The following is a 23,305-nucleotide window of genomic DNA, read 5'->3' as shown; positions in this document are numbered from 1 at the left end:
TGTCTTGTTCACGGAGCAGCTGCTATTTCTTTCTCCATTTCCCTTTGATGTTTTAGAGAAGGGGTTGGATATTAATTTGCCCGGGGGGGGCAGATGAAAAACTGAGACTATTGTGGAGGGCCAATGCTGCCCCTCCTCCACTGCTGCTGCCCTGCCCCCAAAACCACAGCTGCACTGCTGCCGCCCCATCCCTCCACCCTGACCCCCACTAATACTGGCTGGATTGGGACTGCATGTGGGCCAGATGTGGTCCGCAGGCTGTAAAATGCCCAGGTCTGCTACTGAGTATTACTTGAGTTGCCCATGCGCAAGTTTTCATCCCTATGTCTGAACCTATTATTTCACTCAATGGATCAAATTGCTATGTGTGGTACCAGCTGATGAGATGGTAGCATTTGCAGTCATGGTGGTTTTGGTTGCTGGAGGTATGTTGTTATTTGGTGTTCCCTGACCACTTGGCCCACTCCTAAGCCATAAGAGTCCCTCTTTCCAGAAAGCTCTCATCCTGCTTCTTGCCTATATGGTTCAATGATATATGTATATCCCTATTGAATGAGCAATTGTGGTGCTGGACTTGATGTTTGCAGCTTTCAGGAGAACTTTCAGCTCTCTCCTCCAGCTCTTAGGGGATGGGGGGGAGGGGGAATAGATCGGATTCTTTATCTCCCAAAAGTGGACTAAAGCCAGAATTAATAGTTGAAAAACTGGATTTCAAGAACTATTTCAAAAAATAAAGAACTACTTTATTATTTCTAATACAAATTCAATCAAGAACATTGGAGGAAAGATACAATATAGTATCAGCAATGTTATGTTGGTAAGACAGAACTAGCCAATTAAGTACTAAGTGTCAAATCTAATTAGTGCAACGCAATAAAGAGTACATTTCAGAAAAGTTAACTAAAACAACATAATTAAATGAGGAAAAGGGGACTGTTTGAACTAGTTTGTTATCGTGTACTGAAATTATACAAAATGTAAATTTAACACTACATCTTAATTGTCCATTAAATTAAGTCAAGATGTAATATGTGTCAAGTGTCCTCTAAGTAATTCACAAGAAACAAAATCTATGCCATGAGTTATAAATTTGTTTCAATTCTGTATTTATTACCAGCTGCATAAATAATCTAGCTATGGAAACCTGTAGCACAGAGTTCCCCAATGTTTCTGGCTTTGCGGACTGGTGGGGGTGGGAGAGGGGATGGTTCCACGGATGCAGCCGGCAAGCGTGCAAGTGAGGATGCTCATGCATGAGCCACTGTTTCCATGGCCCAGTAGCAATCCCCTCAAGGCCCACTAGTGGGTCATGGACCACAGGTTGGGGATCCCTGCTGTAGCAAAATATTCTCAAGACAAGGGATGCTCTGTTTTTTTCCTTCAATGCTTAATATATAATTGGTATTTACATTCATCAGTCACCCCATGCTGTATATTGTCTGGTCAGATTAAGGCTTAAAGGTAAAATTTACAAAGAAGAACTTAGTCACATTAAAACCACATAATAGTCTTTTTAATTAAAATGTTTAAGATCGCAATATTAGTACAAATTTATATTTCTACTAAATAATTTTATTCAGATTTTTTAAACAGATCAGATTCAACAAATAATTAGCAGAAAATAATTAACACTCTTTTATTTATGTAATGTAAAGTGACATGTAAAATCTGTAGCTTTCAGATTGGTTTATATGTAATGCACTAAACAAGCATATTATACTGGAATTGGCTTGAATATTGTGCAAGTTATTTCTGGCATGGAAAAAATACTTTTGTGTGAAATACAATTTTAAAAAATGGTATCTTAAAATAACAAAACACAATATAATTACAGTATTTCCAACATTAGTAATAGCAAAGAGATCACAAAAGTATATCCAATTTAGCCATTTAGCCAATTCAAAGGCAAGCAGAGTTATAAATGATTGTACAGAGATTTTAGTCCTTTAATGAAGAAGACATGTCATTCTGAATAAACGGGAGAATTATGGCATGCATTCCATTCTTTTGTGCACATGTTCTCTGGGATAGAACTAAAGATAAATACTGTGTGATATTTAGTGAGGCTATATTCCAAATTCGAATGAACTCCAAGGCAAATTAAAGTAAGTCAGAGCAAAATAGAATCAACCCAAAAGAAGCAGATATCTCTAACCGGCCGATACAACTTATTTTTTTCTAGGTTAGGCTATGAAATGAAAAGCAAAGAAGAATAGATTCAGTTTTAGGATTCAGAGACAAAAAAAGAGTACATCATAAGATGATTATCGTGCATTTTGCTGAACTTAAGGAATCACACTCTTATCTTGAAGAATAGCAGGGTCAATACTGTCAGGAGGACTGGCAAGGGGAAAGTCAAGATTGAACAAGTGAGAATAATTTCATTCTTCCTTCAATATGCCCAGGGCCACATTGTTTCCAATTTATGAGGAGTTAGAACAAGGACTGCTTAAATATCTGAGAGGTGGATGGAGAAAATACTTTAAATGTAGATTTCTACTGAAAGTCTACATTGAACGAACAGATTTTTTTAAAAGACTTGGCGGCATTTCCAATTACATTTACAATTTAAGAATAGAACACACAAACACATTATAGAAGGTGATAAAGTGTTTTAACAGGAGAAGAAGGAACTCTGTAGCAAGAATAAAGCTCTTGGGATGAATCAGATCAAACAATATCCTGAGCAACACAGTATTGAGCAGCATGGTAATAGAACTTAAACACGGACTCTAGAAGGTCATGCAACTCTGCTAGATAGAAATATTTCTATATCTTTAAGGTAGGTAGCCTTAAGATATACAATACTATTCCATTTGGAGTGGACTGACATAGAAAATATCAAGACTAAAAGGAATCAAATAAACAAAACATGCACAAAAATAAGTTACCAAAAATATCCCATTGATTCATTAATATTATTCTATGATGAAAAGAGTGATGTTTAGACAGTCATTAGAATAATAGTTTTTAACATTGAATGATACAAAAAACAATATAATTTTGTGCAAATATGTTAAATGGCTCCTACCATTGCAAAATGAATGAAATATGAATGCTTTTCCTTGAATCTGAGGAATTCCAATGCTGCTCTGCTAATCTTATTAGTCATCACTCTTAAAGTCCATGATGCATTCCATGCATTTTATCTGATCATTTTGTTTCCTTTAATATCGAAACTGTACAGAAAAGACAACAGAATTATGAAAAGTGAGTAAATAGTATAAGTCAACTCATAAGTACTTCTTAAATAAACTGTATTGCTTAAACTGAATTCTGAGTATTTTCTTAAGTTATACCATCTCTTTAAAAATACCCTCAAGAGAATTTAATACAAATATATCAGAACTACTAAATCTACAAAATTAATACACTAATATTTTTTCTTTTATCAGTAAGGGGCTCTGTTCTCAAATTTTGAATATTTATAGAACATATTTTATAATAATTTTTTTTCAGTATCAGCTTATGAGAAGCTTTGAAAATGTTTCATTTTAAGCATGTTCACATAGCTGAAAATGCCAGTTTCTTAAGATACTTGGAAATATGTGAACATAAAACAGAATGACAGATTTAACCTTTACTTACTGCCTATTCCCATATGTTCCAAAGCAGAAATGTACTGTAAAAAAATGCACTACAGAACAGTGTGCATGCTAAATGACCAAAACTGTTGAATTATGCTCCTTGTTAAATAAAGGCTCTATGTAATCCCAAATAGTAAAGGCCAACTGTTTAGGAAATGTTAAAAATGCATAGTAACATTTTTCAACTTTGACAATTTCAATAATTTTACTCTAATTGCATTTTTTGATTACACAGTTGTCACAAAAATACATTTAGATTCCGTTGCTCTATACAAAAAAGTATCCTACACGGCTTGCTAACAATACCACCACTGTAACTTATTCTAAGAAATCCTTGTGACAAAGATAGTTTAATTTTCAACATCATGCGGATTGTGCACAACTGATATTTTGGAAGCTTTTATATCAGATTGTTGTTCTCTCCCAAGAATATATTATCCATGCAACATATCTTTTTTAAAAAAACATATCCTTTCAAATATTTACATTGCACCAAAATGAAAGGGAATTATTTCAACACCCTGCCTGAGCCAATTTGCAATCCTCCAGATATCCACAACTCCTATTTATTCCAAATCAAAAACAGCAAAATAACTAGGAAGTTGGATATTGTAGTCAATACCACATAGAAGGTTCTCAATTGGAATAGAAGTATCTATGTTCACACCATGGTCACATTTTTGTAGGAGAAATCAATTAATACAGATCAATTAATATTTGCAACCACCCATTCAGCGACCGAAGTTACAATGGTGCTAGTTGTGGCCATTACAGTGTCCTTGTAGTGAAGCATCGCTAAATGAGGCCTAGGTGTACTTATACAGCCACTGTTTATTTAGGGGTATCTTTATTAGTAATCTTCACAAATTCAACAATAAATAGCTTTATGATCAAATTTCATGTCCCTGACAACAAAAGTTTTCTGTGTGAAACTAATTCAGGAAGAAGTGCAGGGCTAGAAAATTCTAATAAACTAATTAAGGACTGGGCTTGTTAACTTGCAGTTACCATTTTTTCAGAAAATACTACTCTGGAGAAAAGCAGCTCAAGAACAGATACTGTAGTTTGTTTAAGAAATCTGTCTGCTCTGTGAAGGGACAAAAAAAGGGGGCTCAGGGATGGGACACTGTACAAGAGAACTTTATCTGAATGACATGGAGCAACCAGTGATCTTCGAAGCATCTCTTTTGATCATGTGATTACTTAGCAAACATTTCACTTAACAACCAAGTCATTGGAATGGAGTTTGGTCACTAAATGATAGAAGTTGTACTGGAGATGCATATTTTTGTTGGAACTTTAATCTAGATGGTAGAGCTTATAGTCTGGTATAAATTGTAAACCAAGAGAACTGAAAGGCTAGCCATCATTGCTTCCTCCATATTTAAAATAAGTTTTCCAAATGAATTAATAATTAAAATATGCATATTTTACAGATGGAAATTTGGCTGTATCCTGGACTCCACATATTTGTCTAGGGTTCAAACTGTCACTGAGAAAGAAACAATGGCAGTGACTTCTCTATTCACTACAGACACTCAACCTTTACAGAGAATAATAATAAGAAAGATAGGGAGTTATCCAACTCCCCCCCCCCATAATTGATTATTGCAGGATTTCATGTTGGTTAAACAAGCTGACTTAACAAAATTTACTTAGAAGTAACACAATGGAACTTATAACAATAAACATATATGGAGATCATGCTCACTGAACCCAGCAAAACATTATTGAGTTTTTTTATTATTTTGCTCCTTTCTTTATGCCATTCTTAATATACAACCCCTTTAATTTTACCTCATCCCTTTTTGGGGGTTTTACTTATAGAAGAATAAAAACTAAAGATGTGGCATCAACTAATCGTATAAATGGGCTAATTTCTTTACATCCTTCAGTTTGAGTTTTTGCTTTGCAATAACTTCTGGCTAGTGTGTATGTGTGTCTGAAAACACATGTATCTATATAATCATGTCATAATCATATTTGGGGAAAAAACTCCAGTATTGGTTTCAATTAATTAGCAACTTTAGGTAAGGAAACTGGGCACTGCATGTCTTTATGTAAATTTATTATCTGGTTAATTTTCTGATTACTTTTTTCCCCTAAAACAGTAATGATTCCTTTGATACTACTTGTCAAATATATTGCTCAGTTTTTAGTAGGAGCTTTATTTTTGGAACATATTCTAGCACAGTTTTTATTATTAGTTTTTAATAACCTAACATTACTTAATCTTATCTATTACAGTTAATATGCTAAAAATTCTACTGACTAAAGAATTTGATTGTTCCGATCTTTGGAGTATACTGAAAATATATATTCATTCTCATTTTTGTCACATATAAAGCAGAGCTCTACTTGAAATTCTCAGTACCCTCATCTGACCTGCAATATGCTGCATATTGATCAAGGTTTATAAACAGTAACATCTCAAACTGACAAAAATAAGTCTAGTTGCCATGACGCAACTTCTAGACATTTCTACCTGGATGACTGAGAATCTTCATCGACATTTATAAACAGAACTTTTCTTTAACTAAGACTCGTTGAAACATTAATTCATACTGCCTGTAATTTAGGGAGAGTTCAGCGAGTAATAACACATTCTATTAACTCATGTTTACTAAGCATGATCTGTTAATTAAGCCACAAGTGGCTGCTTTGAACAAATATACAAAGCCATAAATAATATTTTATAAATCATAAGAGCTGGGGTCACATACTGCAGGGGTCCCCAACCACTTGGCCACAGCCCATTACCAGACCATGGCCCAACTGAATTAGACCGCGTGAGCAGCTGGTTGCTGCACACGCAAGCGAAACTCGAATTGCACAAGCAACAGGCCAACATGTATGCACAACTCAACTTGCACAAGCCAGCCCACCACTTGCATGGGCTGATTCCTCTCCTTCCCCACCGGGCTGCCAAGCCATAAAGGTTGGGGAATGCTGACATACTGTATGCCTTGTGCTTAATTTATAAACCCAGCCAACTGCCTTGTGTTTAATTTATAAACCCAGCCAGTACATCCCTTGAAATAATGCCATCGTAGCCATTATAGACGTTAAGAGAAACACTAAACTGAAGGAAAAACATATCTTTAAATATTCAGCACAAGGTACTGTAACTAACTTGTTTTTAGATAATTGTCCTTTAAATTAGCTCATATCTGTTTTAAAGAAAATAAACACAGACTTGGTTGTGAAGCTTAAAATGCTAAAAAAAAGTACAAGAAAAGGATAGTGAATAGAAACAGTGGAGGCAATGGAGAAATACTTTTCAATCCTACAGTTTTTCAAGACTACAAGTAGTTCTTACAACCTGTCAGTTATGACCAGGCCATCCAAAAGCTGCTTATGATCTGGTTTTGAAGTTCTGACATCCGAAACACTGCTGCAATTATGTGACTACATTTTGGGTGCCTGGCAACTGGCCTGCATTTACAGCCGTGGTCACATGACTGTGATTTTGTTATTTTTGTTGGAAAGAATGGATTCACTTAACAACACTGCTGTTTGCTTGAAGACCACTTAACACAAAAAAGGTCAAAAAAATCAAGTCTGGTCACATGATGACCCACTGTATGACTGAAATTGTATGTTCAATTAAGGTCCCAAGTTGACGATAACCTATAGTAGAGATGATGAGCTTTAGACAATTTTATATAGAATGGATCAAGTTGATCCTTACAAGCTAATGTTCTTACCTAAATACCCAACTACTTTTCCCTTTTTCCTGAGAGGTGAGCTTAGGAGTCCCCCTCCCTTTTTTTCCTAGTCCAAAACAGACTAATATTAGGAATCAGTATTCTGCCTTAATGGGGTTGAAGGCATGCTTTCTGTCAGTGCTACTTTCTTTCACTGAGGTAAGGGTTTTCTCTATTTCCTATGACATTCTTCAAGAAATAAATGTCTGGCCAGTGTCTGAATTGACCTTACTTCTTTTCAAACTGACAAAGCCTAACTTTCAGCTCTTCAGTGCTGGCACAGGGGAAATCAAGCTAACTCGAGGCTTCCTAACAGCTCTTTTATGCTTCTATGTGTTGCATTAAATACATACGTTAAATACAAGAAGACTATGCCAAACCAATTTTGCATTGTTATAAAAAAAAATCAACAAGGATATATTCCTGTAATCAGAAGTTGAGCTTGACTTGAAGGAGACATTGTCTTACAAAAGAGTGGTCAATGATTAGGTTTCCAAAGATATACAAGATTAATGAAGAATCAGATGATTATTTAGTACTGAGGGAACTGATCAACAAATTCGCAATTCAAGTAGAAGTGTACCATGCTAATTCACTTGAAACTATACTGAATTTTAATGTAAAATGAATTATTTAAAATCATTTGATAAAATAAATATTTTAAAATGAATGTGCAATTTTGAAAATAGCTTTACATGAAATTAAGCACTACTTTCTTCTAACAGTTTCATTCTTAAGGTTTTAAGACTTAAAAGTTATAATTTGTCAAAATTCATTGTATAGATAAGTTAGCCTTACACATATCTTAATTGTTTATGTATTTACACAATAAAATGAATCTAATCCTGATCATATGTAAAAAGGGCTTTTATTAGCAAAAGGATTCAAATGTAATAAGCCAAATTAATATTTATATATTTTTTATTTTTCATGCAAAGGAATATATAAACTATGAAGAAACTAGATATCCCTACCATAACTATTTCCTCAGAAAAATTCTAGCATATTGTTACTTCTCAACCACATTTGCCCACTGTTTTATCACAATATATACAATATCATGCTTTAATTCACTGCAAGATTAAAAAAATAAGATGAATAGAAGAAAAATTATTGTCAACTTTGCATGCAGGGTCCATGATCAATCATCACAATGTTATTTAAAAGAAATGACTAGGATAAACAATAAATTAATTATTGTGTGCTGTAGACCTTGCAAGTGTGATCTAGCTTTAAGATCTATTTGCATTAAATAAGAGGCTGTGAGTATATTGGTACATCTTGTTGCTTATGATCTATTTATTTTTTATTTTATTTTCAATTATTTTCCATTTGTCAAGAATTCTTAAAATTGATTTTTCTTAGTTTTTTTCTAGAAACCCAAGTGAGGACTACTAAGATTTCATCTGTAGTGGACACAGAAAGTCTACATACCTCTGTTAAAATGCCAGGTTTTTGAGATGCAAAAAAAATCAGACTAAGATAAATCACTTCCAAATCAAGAAAAAAATGGCTTCACCAGAAGATCAAAATTTTGGAATGGGCCAGCTAAAGTTCATAGTCTAGGCCAGGGGTAGGCAACCTTGGCTCTTTTATGACTCGTAGACTTCAACTCCCAGAATTCCTAAGCCAGCCATGATGGCTCAGGAATTCTGGGAGTTGAAGTCCACGAGTTATAAAAGAGCCAAGGTTGCCTACCCCTGGCCTAGGCTGAAAATCTGTGGGCTGTGCACAGGAGATGTACTCGCTATCTGACAGATTTGGAGTACTTTTACAAGGAAGAATGGGCAAAGATTATCAAAGCAAGATGTGCCATGTTGATAGGCTCCTACCCCCAAGACTGAATGCTGTCATAAAATCAAAAGGTGTTTCAATAAAGTATTAGTTTAAGGGTGTGGATTTTTATGCAACCATGTTATTTTAAGTGTTTTATTGTTGGTTCCCCCCAAAAAAGATTTCAATTTGGGTTTTTTTTTGTTGAATAGTACAGCTTATATATTAAAAGTGGAAAAAAATCTGAAATCTTGGTCTGATTTTTTTACATCTCAAAAATCTGGCATTTTACTAGGTTTACCAAGCATTCCACTGTTAATATAACATATAAGCTTTCTACATCCACTATAATTCCAATAGATATAATGGTATTGAAGTTGTATAATTTACTACATTAAAATACATTGTGGATATTTATACCCAAGTTTTGTATAACAGGAAATAAAGCCAACAATGAATAGATTTGGAAAACAATTGTGTCTGATGTTTGCAAAGAATGGAAAAAATATGTTCTGGACATATGACAACTGTAGAAAAACAAATGACAACAGAAGTAGCTAAGGCAGAAAGCACCGGCTGTATATGGGAAACAAAGTTGAAAAAAGCAGGTTAAAGGAAAGTAGAAGGTTGAGACATTTTAGAACAAATGGCTACAGAAGAAAAAAAAAACAGAATAAAAAATATGGAATGGGAAGTAGAAATGCATATAGATTTGGTTGCTAAAAACCATGAAGAAACAGGTAGACCTTGACTTATGACTGGAAGCTTAGCAACCGTTCAAAAATTATGATGGAACACCCCCCCCCCCCAAAGGTACTTAAGATTGGGTTCCAAAGTCTCAGCAGTGCCCTTCGGAGCTACAGGACATTTTAAGCACTTTGCAACCAGCACACATTTATGCCCATTTGTAGTGTCCTGTAATCACACGATCATGGTTTATGACATTTTTGCCAAAAACTAGCATTCACTTCTGGTTTTTGGCAAAAATGTCCCGCAGTGAATAATGGATTCACTTAACAACCACAGATTCACTTAACAACTATGGTTATTTGCTTAATGACCACATCAAAAAAAAGTTGTAAAACTGAATGTGTCACGGTTTTAAGTCAAGGACTTTCGGTACAACAGAAAACAGAAGCAGTAATAAAAGCTTCAGGTGAGACGGCAGAAGAAAACTACGGTAAATGACTGCTGTTAAGAAAGGGGAATGCCAGGAAAAAAAGAACTGTCAACCACAATAGTTATTGAGACTACAGAAAATAGTACAAAATAGGAGCATGAGTTTGAAGGAGGAAAAAAAAAAAGAAAGATTCCTTGGCTTTAAGAAGCAATGCATTTAATACTAAAAGAAATTTCTCCAGATGATGTCAAGCAATCACATTAAGTATAAATGGAAGAAAAAGATCAAAATGGTAAGATAAGATGATGATGAAAAGGACACTGAAATAAGGGGGAAAAACCCACATAATTTAAAAAATTTTAAAGTACAAGATTGGATGAAACAATCCTAAAACCTACTCTAGTAAAATATCATTTTTCCTACTTTTTCACATGAGATTATAAAGTGATTTTTACAATTCCACAATGGACAACAGCTAATACCATTTCAGCTATTTCCAATATCACTTGGAAAAATGAAAATGGAAAAAGTTTCAACAGGGAGACGAGGAAATTAGGAAATCTAAACAAGCAGCAGCTATTAATGGTGATATGATGCTTTCCTCGGTAGAAATATGGTTATATAAAACTGGAAGAAAGCTATAAAAAAGCAAGATATACATGAATAACTAGCAGGCAATAAAATTGTGATAGTTGGTTGTTTGACAAGACAGGATATATAAAAAGAATGTATTTATTTTGTGATGGGGGAACAGTCCATTTTTCTTAAATCTTTTATTCTACAAGGATAGCAGAGGTAAGCTTTCATTATAAATATGTGATGAAATGGTAGACTATTATTACAGCTGGGCAATTCTTGTTAAGACAGAGATAGAAAGTTGAGTTAGTTTGAAGAGTGAGAGAGAGAAGACAGATGACAACCAAAAGAAGAGAAATAACTGGTATATATAAAAGGAATGGAAATAATGACATCCTTTGTGACAATCATTCTACAGGTCAGTAGTTCTGTTGTATAGCTAAGACATTTTGTTGATGTACCTTTAAAGAGAAGGGAATTTTGTGTTGGTATTTTATAAAATGAAACACACACATGCATTCATTACTTATCGTATTGCAATCAGTATAGAGAGTTAAAGGGAATATCCAAAGTTTCCATGTGACATTTGATATATTATACTATTGATTTTCCTGACTGTTAATATTAAGACTCTGGCAAGTATATCATTGATTAAATCCACTCAAGAGCATACCTATTTGGAAATCAATTCCATTAATTTCAGTGTGACTTAGTTTTCAGTATGTCTGTGTATGGATGTAGTATGTATATATGTCTTTCTCTACACACACACACACAAATACTGTATAATTAAACTGGGGGGGGGAGGACAGTAGCAGCCTAATTCTAGAACTTGTTGGACCAGCATGTAACTACTGAAGACAAAGCATTAATTGTTCTATCAGAATAACATTTTATTTTATTCATTTATCTGGCTTGTTAAGGTCACCCAATTCTAAAAGGACACCCAGTGGTTTACAAAATATCAAAGACATAATTGAAACAAAATTAAAAAACATAATGAAACACAACTGCCTGGACAAAATAATAATTCTCCAGCAGTACTTCTGCACAACACAAAGTCTTCATAAAAGAGATCAGTCCACATTTTTGTATACAAGTTGCATAATGGAAATATGTTCTTAGTGTAAAAGGAGAAGCAATTTAACAGGCAATCCAATAATTAAGTGGATTTAAAAAAAAATCTTGAAGCTTTTATTACAGTACATGAATATATTGGTGACATTTGGCTGGATCTTTCCTATGGAAATGCAGAACAAGAAAAGAGGCTGTTACCAAGAAAATATAGATATTTTCACGAAGACACCAAGAATCCAACTTGATCAGAAGGAAAATACTTACCATATTACATCTTAATCTCACTCTTCCTATTGAATTCCATGGAGTTTCTAAGAAACTATTTGTAATTGCAACCACACAGTAACTTTGCATGATGCCTGTTAAAGCATTAGTGCCCTTTACATATTTGCAACTTATACCAAAATATTTAAAAATGTACCTATAAATACCAAAAGTTAACAAAATAACAATCTTTACTTTCAACCAACCCCCACCCCCAAAATCTAGAAGTTCCGACTGAACAATAAAAACGTTTGGTTTGGAAATTCAGGTAAAACTACCTCTTTGAAACTAATTCAGAATTCATATAAATAGATGTCTCTGCAAGCTAGTTTTGTTACATGTGACTTGCAAACCTGCTTCATTAGCTGCATAGTCAAGCAAAGACTACTAAACAAGCATAGTTTATGCTACATGAGAACATCTATTAAGACACCTTCACACAAGACTAGCAGCAAGCAGCACAAAATATGCCTTCAGACAATATTGATACGTAAAATTGATGCACTTTGACATGCTTTGCCTTGGCGTCTTTTAAAGAATTGTCTATTTTCATACAGTAGTAGTTTTTTTTAAAAAAAAACCCGCAAGGACAATTGTTGCAAGGTACACAGTATTGCAGAATAAGTGTTTAGCATACTTGGCAAGTAGCATAGGAAACTCATTAGGACTGCAAGCCATGGCTCTGGCAGAAGGATTATTTTAGTGCTTTCTTATATATTGAGGTCACCTCCCAAATCCCATCCATCAATGCAGCAACTACGGGGATGCTATATAGCAGGGGTAGTCAACCTTGGCTCTTTTATGACTCGTGGACTTCAACTCCCAGAATTCCTGAGCCAGCTAAGCTGGCTCAGGAATTCTGGGAATTGAAGTCCACGAGTCATAAAAGAGCCAAGGTTGACTACCCCTGCTATATAGCGACCCCAGGCACTTGAGAAGGAGCAGCGATGGTCCTGACAATTTTGCATCCCTGTACTCGGGGGGGGGGGGCAGAGCTTTCGAAGGTAACAGCTTTACAAGTGGTTGCAAAACAGCTCAAGACCTTAGGTGCGAATTAGGGGCGAAAACTCAGGGGCCAGGCGGCCGACAGGGGGCGCAACAGCACCATGTGGGGACGAAGCGCCGCAAAGCGGCGGGGCACTTTCCAACCGGAGGAAGGCGTGCGGGGGGGGGAGGGGGAGGGGAGAAGCCAACGAAGACGCGCAAACTCTTGCCAGATCAAACTCCCCGCAGTGTTCGGCCCCGCCCCACACGCGTCGACAGACCTAAGAGGCTGACACTCAAGTAACACGCACACCGCACCGCACCGCCCCTAGCCTCCCTCCCTCCCTCCCTCCCCTCCCCGCGTCCCGGTTGCCCGTTACCATTATTACCCATCACGCCCAGCGCAGCGCCGCCATCCTGCCTCTGGTGAAGCTCCCACGGGAACGAGGGCTGACCTCGCGAGAACTCCCATCTCAACCCGCCCGCCCACCCGCCGCCTCTCGTCCCGAGCACTAACATGGCAGACGCGGCGCGCACGTGTCCGTTGAGTCCCAGACACTGTATACATACAACAAACGCCCCGTACGTGCTCGCCCGCGCGCGGAGGAGTGGTCCGGCTCGAGGGGAGGGGGACGTGACGTGACGTCACACGCAGGCGACCTTCCCCCCCCCCTTCCTCCCGTTCCTTTTCGCGGCTCGGATTCGAACAGGGCGCGCGAGTCGCAGCTTCACCCTCCGCCTCCTCCCCCTTCCTTCTCCGCACGCGCAGATCGCATGGGAATATAATCCTCCCGCTGCCGCCTGCTCTTCAGCCCCTCCCTGTGCCCGTCCTGCAACGAAACCCCATCCGGGTCCTTTCGCCCCCTCCTCCCTGAGGCCCCTAAGGAGGTGGGGGGGGGCTGACCTGGTTGCCGTAAGAGCGAAAACAGATCCTGTCGGTGTCGAGACAGTCCTTTCTTTCTCTTGGTTCTCAGAGCCAGCCGTCGCGCCACGCGTCAGCCTTTGGCCCCCAACTACAACGCCCGCTGGGCTCCCCTCAGCAGCAGCAGCAGCAGCGGCAGCTCCTCTTCCGCTTCCTCCCCCCCCATATTCCCTGCGCAGCCCGTGGAAGGGGGGGCCGCTCCCTGCAGCTCCGCCTGCTGGTTGACTGAAGGAAGGTGACGGGGCCGCCCTGAAGAGGCCGGAGGTTTGCGGAGCCGCGGAGGGACGGCCCGCTCTGCCCTACTGCGGCTGCCGTGCTCCGCTTCTCTCCTCGGAGAACAGGCGGGCGAGAAACAAGCGGCCTGGAGGGCGCTGCAGGTCCGGTCGTTGCCCTGGCGGGGAGCGGAGGAGGCGAGGTCCGGGTTTCTGCCGGCGAATTCTCGCTAAGTTATTCCCACCCCCACCTCTCTCCAGATTTATATACCGCTGTGGGCCAGCGGGCTTTAAAAAAAGCCCCTTCCCTAGCCTGGCTGGGAATTATGGGCCTGGATGGCCTCAGATCGGGGAACCTTGATATCCAGTACAGGTAATCCTCGACTTACAACAGTTCATTTAGTGACCATTCATTGAATAAAGTGACTTGTGACCATTTTTTTCAATTAACGACTGTTGCAGCATCCCCATGGTCATGTGATCAGACCTCAGATGCTTGGCAACTGGTTCATATTTATATATCTCACTTAACAACAGAAATGTTGTGCTCAATTGTCACAAGTCGAGGACTACCTGTACAGATGTTATTGTGGCTCTTCTTTTGGTGTAGGGTTTAATTTAATATAAACATTGGAATATGATTTAATTCTTGTTTATTTTTGTGATAACATTGAAGGGAATCTTGAAAAATAAAATACATTTAATTAAATTAAGAGATACCCATCCTAAGTAAATATGCTTTGAATTGCAGAAAATACTTGGGCAGAATAAGCTGGTGTGATCACCAGATGGCAAACTGCTGGCATGCTAAAACCTTTTGAATATTTATTTATTCGTGAATATTTATCTCTGCAAGATAATAGCATAATGAATTATATTGGAATACCACAAGGATATACACTTCGTAAAAAAGAAACCATAAATATAGTGTTTAATTGCTTTTGATTCCAGGTATAGTATGGCAAGTTTGAATACATAGTAATGACTTTTGAATTGGGTAATTGTCCAATAGTCTTCTCCAGATTCATGAAAGAAATCTCTTCTGATATTTTATTTACCACATTTAGAAACTGCCCATCTTCTTCACAGAATGAGCCATGAAAGTGTACATGTAAGGCATAAAAACCTAACATCTATATATAAATATTATATTAGACAGTTAAAATGAGAATTAAATATTTAAAATTCAAAATTTCAAATGTTGAACTTCATATTTTTGACAAATATGTAGTTGTGTAGGATTTTAGAAGATCCATTTTTGCACAAGACTCGAATTAAGAGTGTTTTAGAGACAAGCTTTTTGTCTAAACTGAAAAATGAGTTGTTTAACTTTCCAATCTGTCTTTCCTGTACAGTGGAAAGTGGAAATCATGTAAAACATGCATAGGAGATGATAACATGCATCATATAACATCTGTACTTCTCTGCTCTGAATGTTTTATGGAAGATGTAATATATAGGATTTTAACTTTATGGAAAAATTGAATATCGTGTTGTATAACCGTTTAAATATTTTTTTTTGGGGGGGAGGGGAGCAGTTGAGCAAAATATTTTGAGTTGTATTCCAGCACATCTGAAAAGATCCTGTTGGAGAAGACTGAGTTAGAGTTTTAGCCTATAAGAAAGAAAACCCAACATTAACTTTTCAGTGTCAAGATGCATCAGATGTAACATGGAGGATACTGTACTTTCACCTTCTTGCGCGAACAGTGAATAAAAATATTAAAAAGTATACATAATTCTGCAGTAAATGCTTTCCTTCCAAACTATATATATCCTTATAGTTCATGTCTTGGTTGTTAAAAATTCACGTTATATATATACCATACTGATGTTTGAGTTACTGAGCCAAAAGCTTGAATCTATATATATTTATTTGAAAAGAGCTTACTGAACTCAGCAAGGCTTTCAAAGGACAATTATGCAAAAAGTGCTATGCTGATTAATTATTTTTAGTTACGAGCCATCTGTTTTCTGAAACTCCAATCTTTTACTTCATAGAGAATGCCTGCCCAAGTGTTGTCTTCTCAGAAACTTCCAAGAATTAAATAAGACAAAGAATTTATTAGAATCATAGTATGTTGGAAGGTACTTTAGAGATCACCTGTTCCAGGAATTCCATTTTGCCACATCTCTGCCTGCCTTTAAATAGCTCTAGCAAAAAATATTTTATTATTATTCCATGAGGCAGCCTATTCCATTATTAAATGGTGCTTACTGTTAGGAATTTTCTTCTGATGTTCAACCAGTATTGACTACCTTGTAACTTAAAAGCCCTTGGTTGTTTTTTTTTTTTTTTTTTTAAAAGCATTACTTGCAATAAAAGTGGAGTTTCAAGAAAGGAGACATTTCTCAGAGAGAGAAATCTATCTGTGGAATTATGCAGACAATACAAGAATTTGAAATACTTGTAAAAACACAATCCATCACATCTGGTTAGATCAACTAGATACATTTCAGTTTTTATATCATATATATATTTGACTCACTCAACAAACTATAATAAATGCAGTATCACATAAACCTGGACATGATCTTCCACACTTGTTCCTCCTCCTCCTAAACAATCCAAGCAATTTTGCCCCTCTTCAATCATTAGAACCCCCAGAATGGTTGGGGGCATGGAGGCACTAGATCTGCTCAATTGGATTAGATTGCTGCATAGATAAAAGCTTCTGACTGATTCCTTTTTCTGTAAATAATGGATAGTTGCTTCACAACGGTCAATTATATATTCTTCTTTCAAGAAGGAATATTGCATTTCTTCCATGAGACTCTTGGATGTGGGAGATTGTTTAAAGCTTTGCATCAGGTGTGTAGCAAGTTCTGATGGCTGAGGGGGAAAGCAGATGACAACCATATTTCATCCTAATATGTTTGTTGATAGGCAAAGACTTTGTATGGCTGGCTGGCTTACCTCAGGCACTTCATGTCCAGGATTTTTAGATTCAGTTTCAACTGATTTTAGTTCTTTCTCCTTGGCTCTGCCAATATAATGTGGGGCATCCAGAACTGAATCTGACATCAGTTATACTAATCTGTAAAACTTAATGATACATTCTCAGTATGTGGTGGTACTACTTTGAGTAGAATCAGGCCCAAATTGTCACTTTCTTATTAATGTAACAGTATCTTCTGGGATAGCCGATGGTGTTGCTTAAAATCTACAAATCTGTCAGATTTGTGTCCCCTTGCATCCATGGGGCCCTTGGAGTGACTGGTTTGGATACCAGGACTGTGACAAAGTGCTTCTATCTAGTCCATTTGTCCCTAAGGTAGTTGAAATTTGTCAAACTGGGAAATTAATGTTCTGTTTTCAAAGGTTCTGACCACTTCTGATTAGGTTGGAAAAAGTCAGAGTAGTTGAAAATCTCATTTTTAAAAATGACTGAGAATCTCCTTTTAAAATATGTACATGCTTTTGAAGGCAGTAGTAAGATGAAATCATATGTAAAACTCACTGTACCCAGGGTTTCAATTTTTTCTGATCTATTATTTGAAAAGCAGGGAGAAGAGGGATATGTTGCTATGGGAACCAGGACATCTTGGTTTGATACAGCATATTATGAAAAGATACCTAGAATGAAATTAAATCGTGTATGTGTATATGCTGCATTGTTCAACAAAACCATATTTTGTACAAGATTTTGTTTACTATTCTCAACTCTGACAGGAGGGAGGGAAGGAAAGGAAGGAAGGAAAGAAGTTGAATATTTGAGTCCACATTATTACTCTATTACAACAGGCTTCTAGGTTTTTTAAGCAAAAGTTTTTGGCTAAATAGATTGTATGCATAAAGATCTTTGTTGACGTGTAGATGCAAAATGCTAACTACAGTATATTGGTTTTATAATTTTGTTTTGAAGATTTTCTTAATATTGCCAATTAGCAAAATATGTGACAATAAATAATAAATATCCTACCTTTTACAAAGAACATCCAAAATGTTTTCCAGTATAGGTTCAGGCTAGGAATTTTAAGATTAAAACCCTTTGTTGTTTGGTGAATAGTGCATTTCAGGAACTGGATTAGGTACAGATTGCAACTGGTTCTTCTGGTCCTTTCAGTAGCATTACTACCATGGATTACTGTATCTTTCTGAGGCACTGAGCCAGTAGGGGATTTTGCTAAAGTAGCTTGGAAAAAGTACTTGTGTCCTTTATTCTACTGTAATCTTATCTGGCTGAGTAAACACAGAAGAGCCTGCTGGAGGACTCTGGCTAAGTTTTAAGGCCGTGGCCTCATCAAATCTCTATTTTCTCATTATCCCTTTTTAAACATCTTAAATGAAACCATTAGACAGTCTGGGCATGGCTTCCTTTATGGTGATAATACTGTGGCTTCCACCCCTTTTGGGAAGCCATGCTAAACTATATCTCATTTTCTAAAATGGTTAACTTCCTCAATTGATGGTAGGAACATTAGTGTAATGCATTCAAAATATTCCATGATATTCTACTTTGTAAACTAGCGAAAAGTGGTTGGTTGGCAAGAAAATTAAATGGATATACAGCTGGTTTGACAATATTCAGTATACTCATTAAGTTTCTCATCAAACCAACAGGAAATGTCAAGTGGGTGGTGGACAAAAAAGCAGCGGGAATAGGAGCAAGTTCCGATTTCCTGATGGCTTGCCCATTGAGTTTCCTTGTGGGAAGCTGGTAGGGAGCCTCAGAAATCCTTCCTTCCTTCTTCATTCTTAATAAAGGATTTATTAGACCCAGCCCAAGAACATAAAACAATCCAGCTAAAGCCCATTTCTTTATTTGTTCACACCAAATGGACAGATCTTGCCAGACTGAACCCAAGTTACTACTCTTACCCTAATGGATATACCCTGAGAGATTCTAGGAGTGGCTATCTCTTGATTCCTATCCAGTTGTGGGGTGTGTTGTCTCCTGTTTTGCCCCTTTCCTTGGAATGAACTCCCTCTTGGGAAACTGCCCCTCACTGTAGCCCACCACACCATCACCTCCTTTGTAGGCACAGTCCATCACAGGGTATCACCAATACCTACTCTCAGCAATGGATTTACATTACAGAAAAGCTGTGAATACTTTTTGAGATATTGAAAGCAGAAGCTACATTTGTGTTTGCTTGCACCCAAAGCACAACACTGATGAATGCAGATCCTCAAGTATTACTAATGTTGCTTGGCAAAACTACTTCAGGACAAATTATTGCATTTGCATCTTGTAAAACTTGTTTAGAATTATGATCAATTATGGCAAGATATATTCAGCAAAGATTGTTTTTCCACAATCAATCAATGTTATAATGCTATAGAATTTTTAATCTTTCCATTCACAAAGTGATTGTATTTATCTATGTTTAAAACATCTATGGAATCTATGGAATGGAAGGAGAATGAAAAAACAGAACTTTTTCTTACCTTTTGTAACTTCTGAAATAAGGTTTAAATGCAAACGTGTAACATTAGTTCCTAATATCAGGGATGAATAGTGTTGCTGTAACATAATAAGAGTCTTGAGCCAACCTTACAATACTTGTACCTACTATGCATCTCAGCTCCTAATAGTACAAGTTAATAGTTTAAATTGAAAAATAATTAAAATTAGATTTGGTACATTTTATATGTTTCATTCTATTTTTCCTATAATTATTTGAAATGAAAGTATTCCTTTTCATGCACAAGATCAATTTAACAAGGCAAGTTTTTCTTTTCCTAATTTTAGCTTATGAACAATTTCTATACAAGGGTGATTTTTCAAAGGTTTTTCCAGTCAAAATGAATCTTGTCTTCCATTTTCTCTGAAGTTCAGTCGGATGAATGTGCGATACATATCTTTATTTGATTTGAAGTTCAAACACTTTATACAATTTTAGAAATGACTTTTATTAAACTAGCATTTCATAATATTGTCTATACCGTGGCAATATTCAGGAAGAAAAAATCATTTGGATGACATTCAACATTTCAATATGAATAATCTAGAATGTTTTGCAATCTTGTTGAATGCATTCAACATCTGACATATATCATGCCAATGAGCACTGCATTACTATAAATTTTCTCCACGTGGAACTATTAATGCATTGAATTAAAAAAGACTATAAACATCCTAAATTGCATGAGCAATTAATGTACCCATTTCATGCTCTTAAAATCATTTTTTTCTAGAGATTATAGACCTGTTCAGTTACACGTTATTGAGGATAATTTATATACGGCAAAAACATATTAGAGCATTTAAACAGTACATAGATTATTTATATTTGCTGACTGAAACAGTGATTCATCTGAATTGTTTACATATCTGATACACACAAAGAAAACATTACTATTCCTGAGTTTTTATACAACATTTATTATTTCTATTTTCTTAATTGCTAACTAATGCACCTTTCCATCAAATGATGTTCAATAACCTTGACAACTTGTCTTGATAAAACTTGAATGGAGAGGGCCTGGTAATTTATAGTTCTAGTGAAAAGATCAATTACATTTATAACACATAAATTTTATATATATATATATACAACGATGTAGAATAAGATCACAATTCCAAAGTCTCTTTGAAAAGTTCTAATATTTATAATTTGTATATTAGAGGTTTCAATCTCAGTTCAGTTCTTGATTATGGTCACTGACCAATATGTGTTTCAATTCACTTTCCATAGATAAAATGCCTGCCATTCTCTTATTTCACAGAAAAAAAAGATAAAAACAGCAACTTGAAAAATTGGGGGAATGTATGTTGCTAAACAGAAGGTATCTTATAAGAATTCATTCCTTGATTTGATAGCTACAGTCTACGTGTTTCTAATTCTACTTTATCTTCCGTCTGTAATGATTCAGATTCACTTTGCGCAACAGGTGGTCGCAGTATGATTTCTGGGCCTCCTCCATAGATTGACTTTAGAAAATTCCATGTTTCTTCGGAAATCTGTCCAGAATCAGCTCCTAAAAGACACACATATTTCGATAAAGTTCACCTGACATTTTAAAAGATTAATTCTGGAAAGCACTTCAGTATTTATAAATACATAATATAAAAAGCTCAAGTTTAATATTATCTGGAACAGTCTGTAACTGTTTGCTGTGATACAAATGATACAGCTCAACCTATTATCTACCGTTTGATGTTGTTTTGTGTTTGTGAGTCATTATATAAAGGGAACCTATAGCGAATCTTGAAGTGAGATAATTCTCTGACAAATTTTACATATTAAAATACCTGTTCACACATTTTCAAATTTTAATTTTTGCACCACAAAGGTAGAAGTGTCCATATTTTTAAACAAAAAAAAGTATGTTCAGAAAAGCATTATAGCGACAGATGATAAAGCTATTTCTCTACAAGTCATGTTGAACTGCATATAGACTTTTAGAGACAAATTCAGAGTTCCTTTTTAAGAGCAATGACAAGTGTCAAATACAGATTTCAAGTACTGCTCCTATTTAGTAGTTAATTCAACTAGATTATAATCTAACCTGTTGACACAGCAGTATTTAAAGAAATTTTAATTAAGACTTGGATTATTTTTTTTTCTGCTTGTGTATGTAAATGCATAATATTGGTATTTGTTGTTTAATTACAAAAATCAATAAAAATTTTATTAAAAATTTTTTTAATTATAGCTGAAGGCTAGAGAATAATGTAAGTAATTTCTTCTTTTCTCTACATTATGTGAAGATGTGGATTATAGTGAATTTGTACGAGAGGCTAACTGGAGAGCCAATGAATTCAATCAATCAATCAGAATAGAGCCGGAAGGGACCCTGGAGGTCTTCTAGTGCAGGGGTCCCCAAAATGGCCACCAAGCCACGTGAAGGGATGGTGCTTGCACTCGCCCCCCCTACACTCAGCTAGTGCCGCCGTGAGCATCCCACCGGCGCTAACACCACCCCGCCCCGAGTGTCCCACCAGCACTAGTGCCACCCGGTGTCCCACCAGCGCTAGCACCGTCCCGAGCATCTCGCCGGCACTAGCGCTGCCCCACCCCAGAATGTCCCAACGGCATTAGTGCCGCCCATAGCGTTCCGACAGTGCTAGCGCCGCCCCATTTGCAACACGCAGCCGTTCGCACATGTGCTCGTGTGGCCGTTTGCATGTGCGCATGCGTTCGAGCGTGGCCCATTTATAGGTACATGGGGGTCATTTTTGCATGCGCACGTGGCCCATTTGCAAGTGCGCACGTAGCAGTGCCTGCCTCCCTTTACGGGCTGCCAAACCAAAAAGGTTGGAGACCTTTGTTCTAGTGCAACTCCCTGTTCAAGCAGAAGACCCTATACCATTTCAGACAAGTGGCTGTCCAGTCTTTTCTTAAAAACCTCCAGTGATGAAGTACCCACAACTTCTGAAGGCAAGCTATTCCATTGGTTAATTGTTCTCACTGTTAGGAAATTTCTCCTTAATTCCAGGTTGCTTTCTCCTTGATTAGTTTCTATCCATTGTTTCTTGCTTTGCCTTCTGGTGCTTTGGAAAATAAATTGACCCCCTCTTCTTTGTTTTTTTATTTTTTGTTTGAATTCCTCATTCCTCTATATTCTGTACTTTTAAGAATAGAAGGGGATTATTTGTTTATGGAATGGTTAATTCCATAGGAAAAATGTACAGATCATACACAAAATGATCATAAATGAACATGACCACTGGTAAATTTGCATGCAGAGAACTATCTGTGTATTCATACCTTGTTTCAGAACAAGCAAACCACATTTACCGACACCAATTTTGGTATTGTCAATAGGACCTGGAGGATCTAATGAAATAAAAAGTATGTTACAATGTAAGATAATAATACTATTTAAACAAACAAAAGCCTCAAAGAAAATCTCTCTCATATTTTATAAATTATTTAAAAACTCCACATAATAAAATGTAGCAAAATACACATTTCAATCATGGGTGTATAATTTGAAACAGATGCATACAAGTTTAAAAAATGTTGTTTGTAACTGAAAGAAATCCACCTACTAAGCCCTTTATGAAGTCTCCCTAAACTACAGATCCAAACTGAACTATTTATCTATATGCATAGTTGCCATGTACTCGTATTAGGTCCATTTTCTATTTTATTTAACTTGTGCAGAATTCATTACACTGCCCTGTGATTTT

General features: G+C 36.6%; 1 protein-coding gene across 1 annotated transcript in view; it reads right to left on the bottom strand.

Moving 5' to 3' along the window:
* Positions 1 to 20,022: 20,022 nt before the first annotated feature.
* The window catches only part of USP33 (ubiquitin specific peptidase 33), a 37,172-nt gene continuing 33,889 nt past the window's right edge, over positions 20,023 to 23,305 (bottom strand). Inside the window, exons 22-23 of the mRNA XM_029284536.1 lie at positions 22,881 to 22,949; positions 20,023 to 21,147 (exon numbers count right to left, since the gene is read on the bottom strand). Coding sequence (XP_029140369.1) covers positions 20,990 to 21,147; positions 22,881 to 22,949 — 227 coding nt within the window. The 3' untranslated portion in view covers positions 20,023 to 20,989. The remainder of the gene's footprint in view (positions 21,148 to 22,880; positions 22,950 to 23,305) is intronic.

The sequence above is a fragment of the Protobothrops mucrosquamatus genome, unplaced genomic scaffold (genome assembly GCF_001527695.2).
Source record: "Protobothrops mucrosquamatus isolate PMUCROS unplaced genomic scaffold, P.Mucros_1.0 scaffold702, whole genome shotgun sequence".
NCBI lineage: Eukaryota > Metazoa > Chordata > Lepidosauria > Squamata > Viperidae > Protobothrops > Protobothrops mucrosquamatus.
The sequence above is the reverse complement of the archived record's forward strand: the minus strand, read 5'-3'. Positions and strand labels throughout refer to the sequence as shown.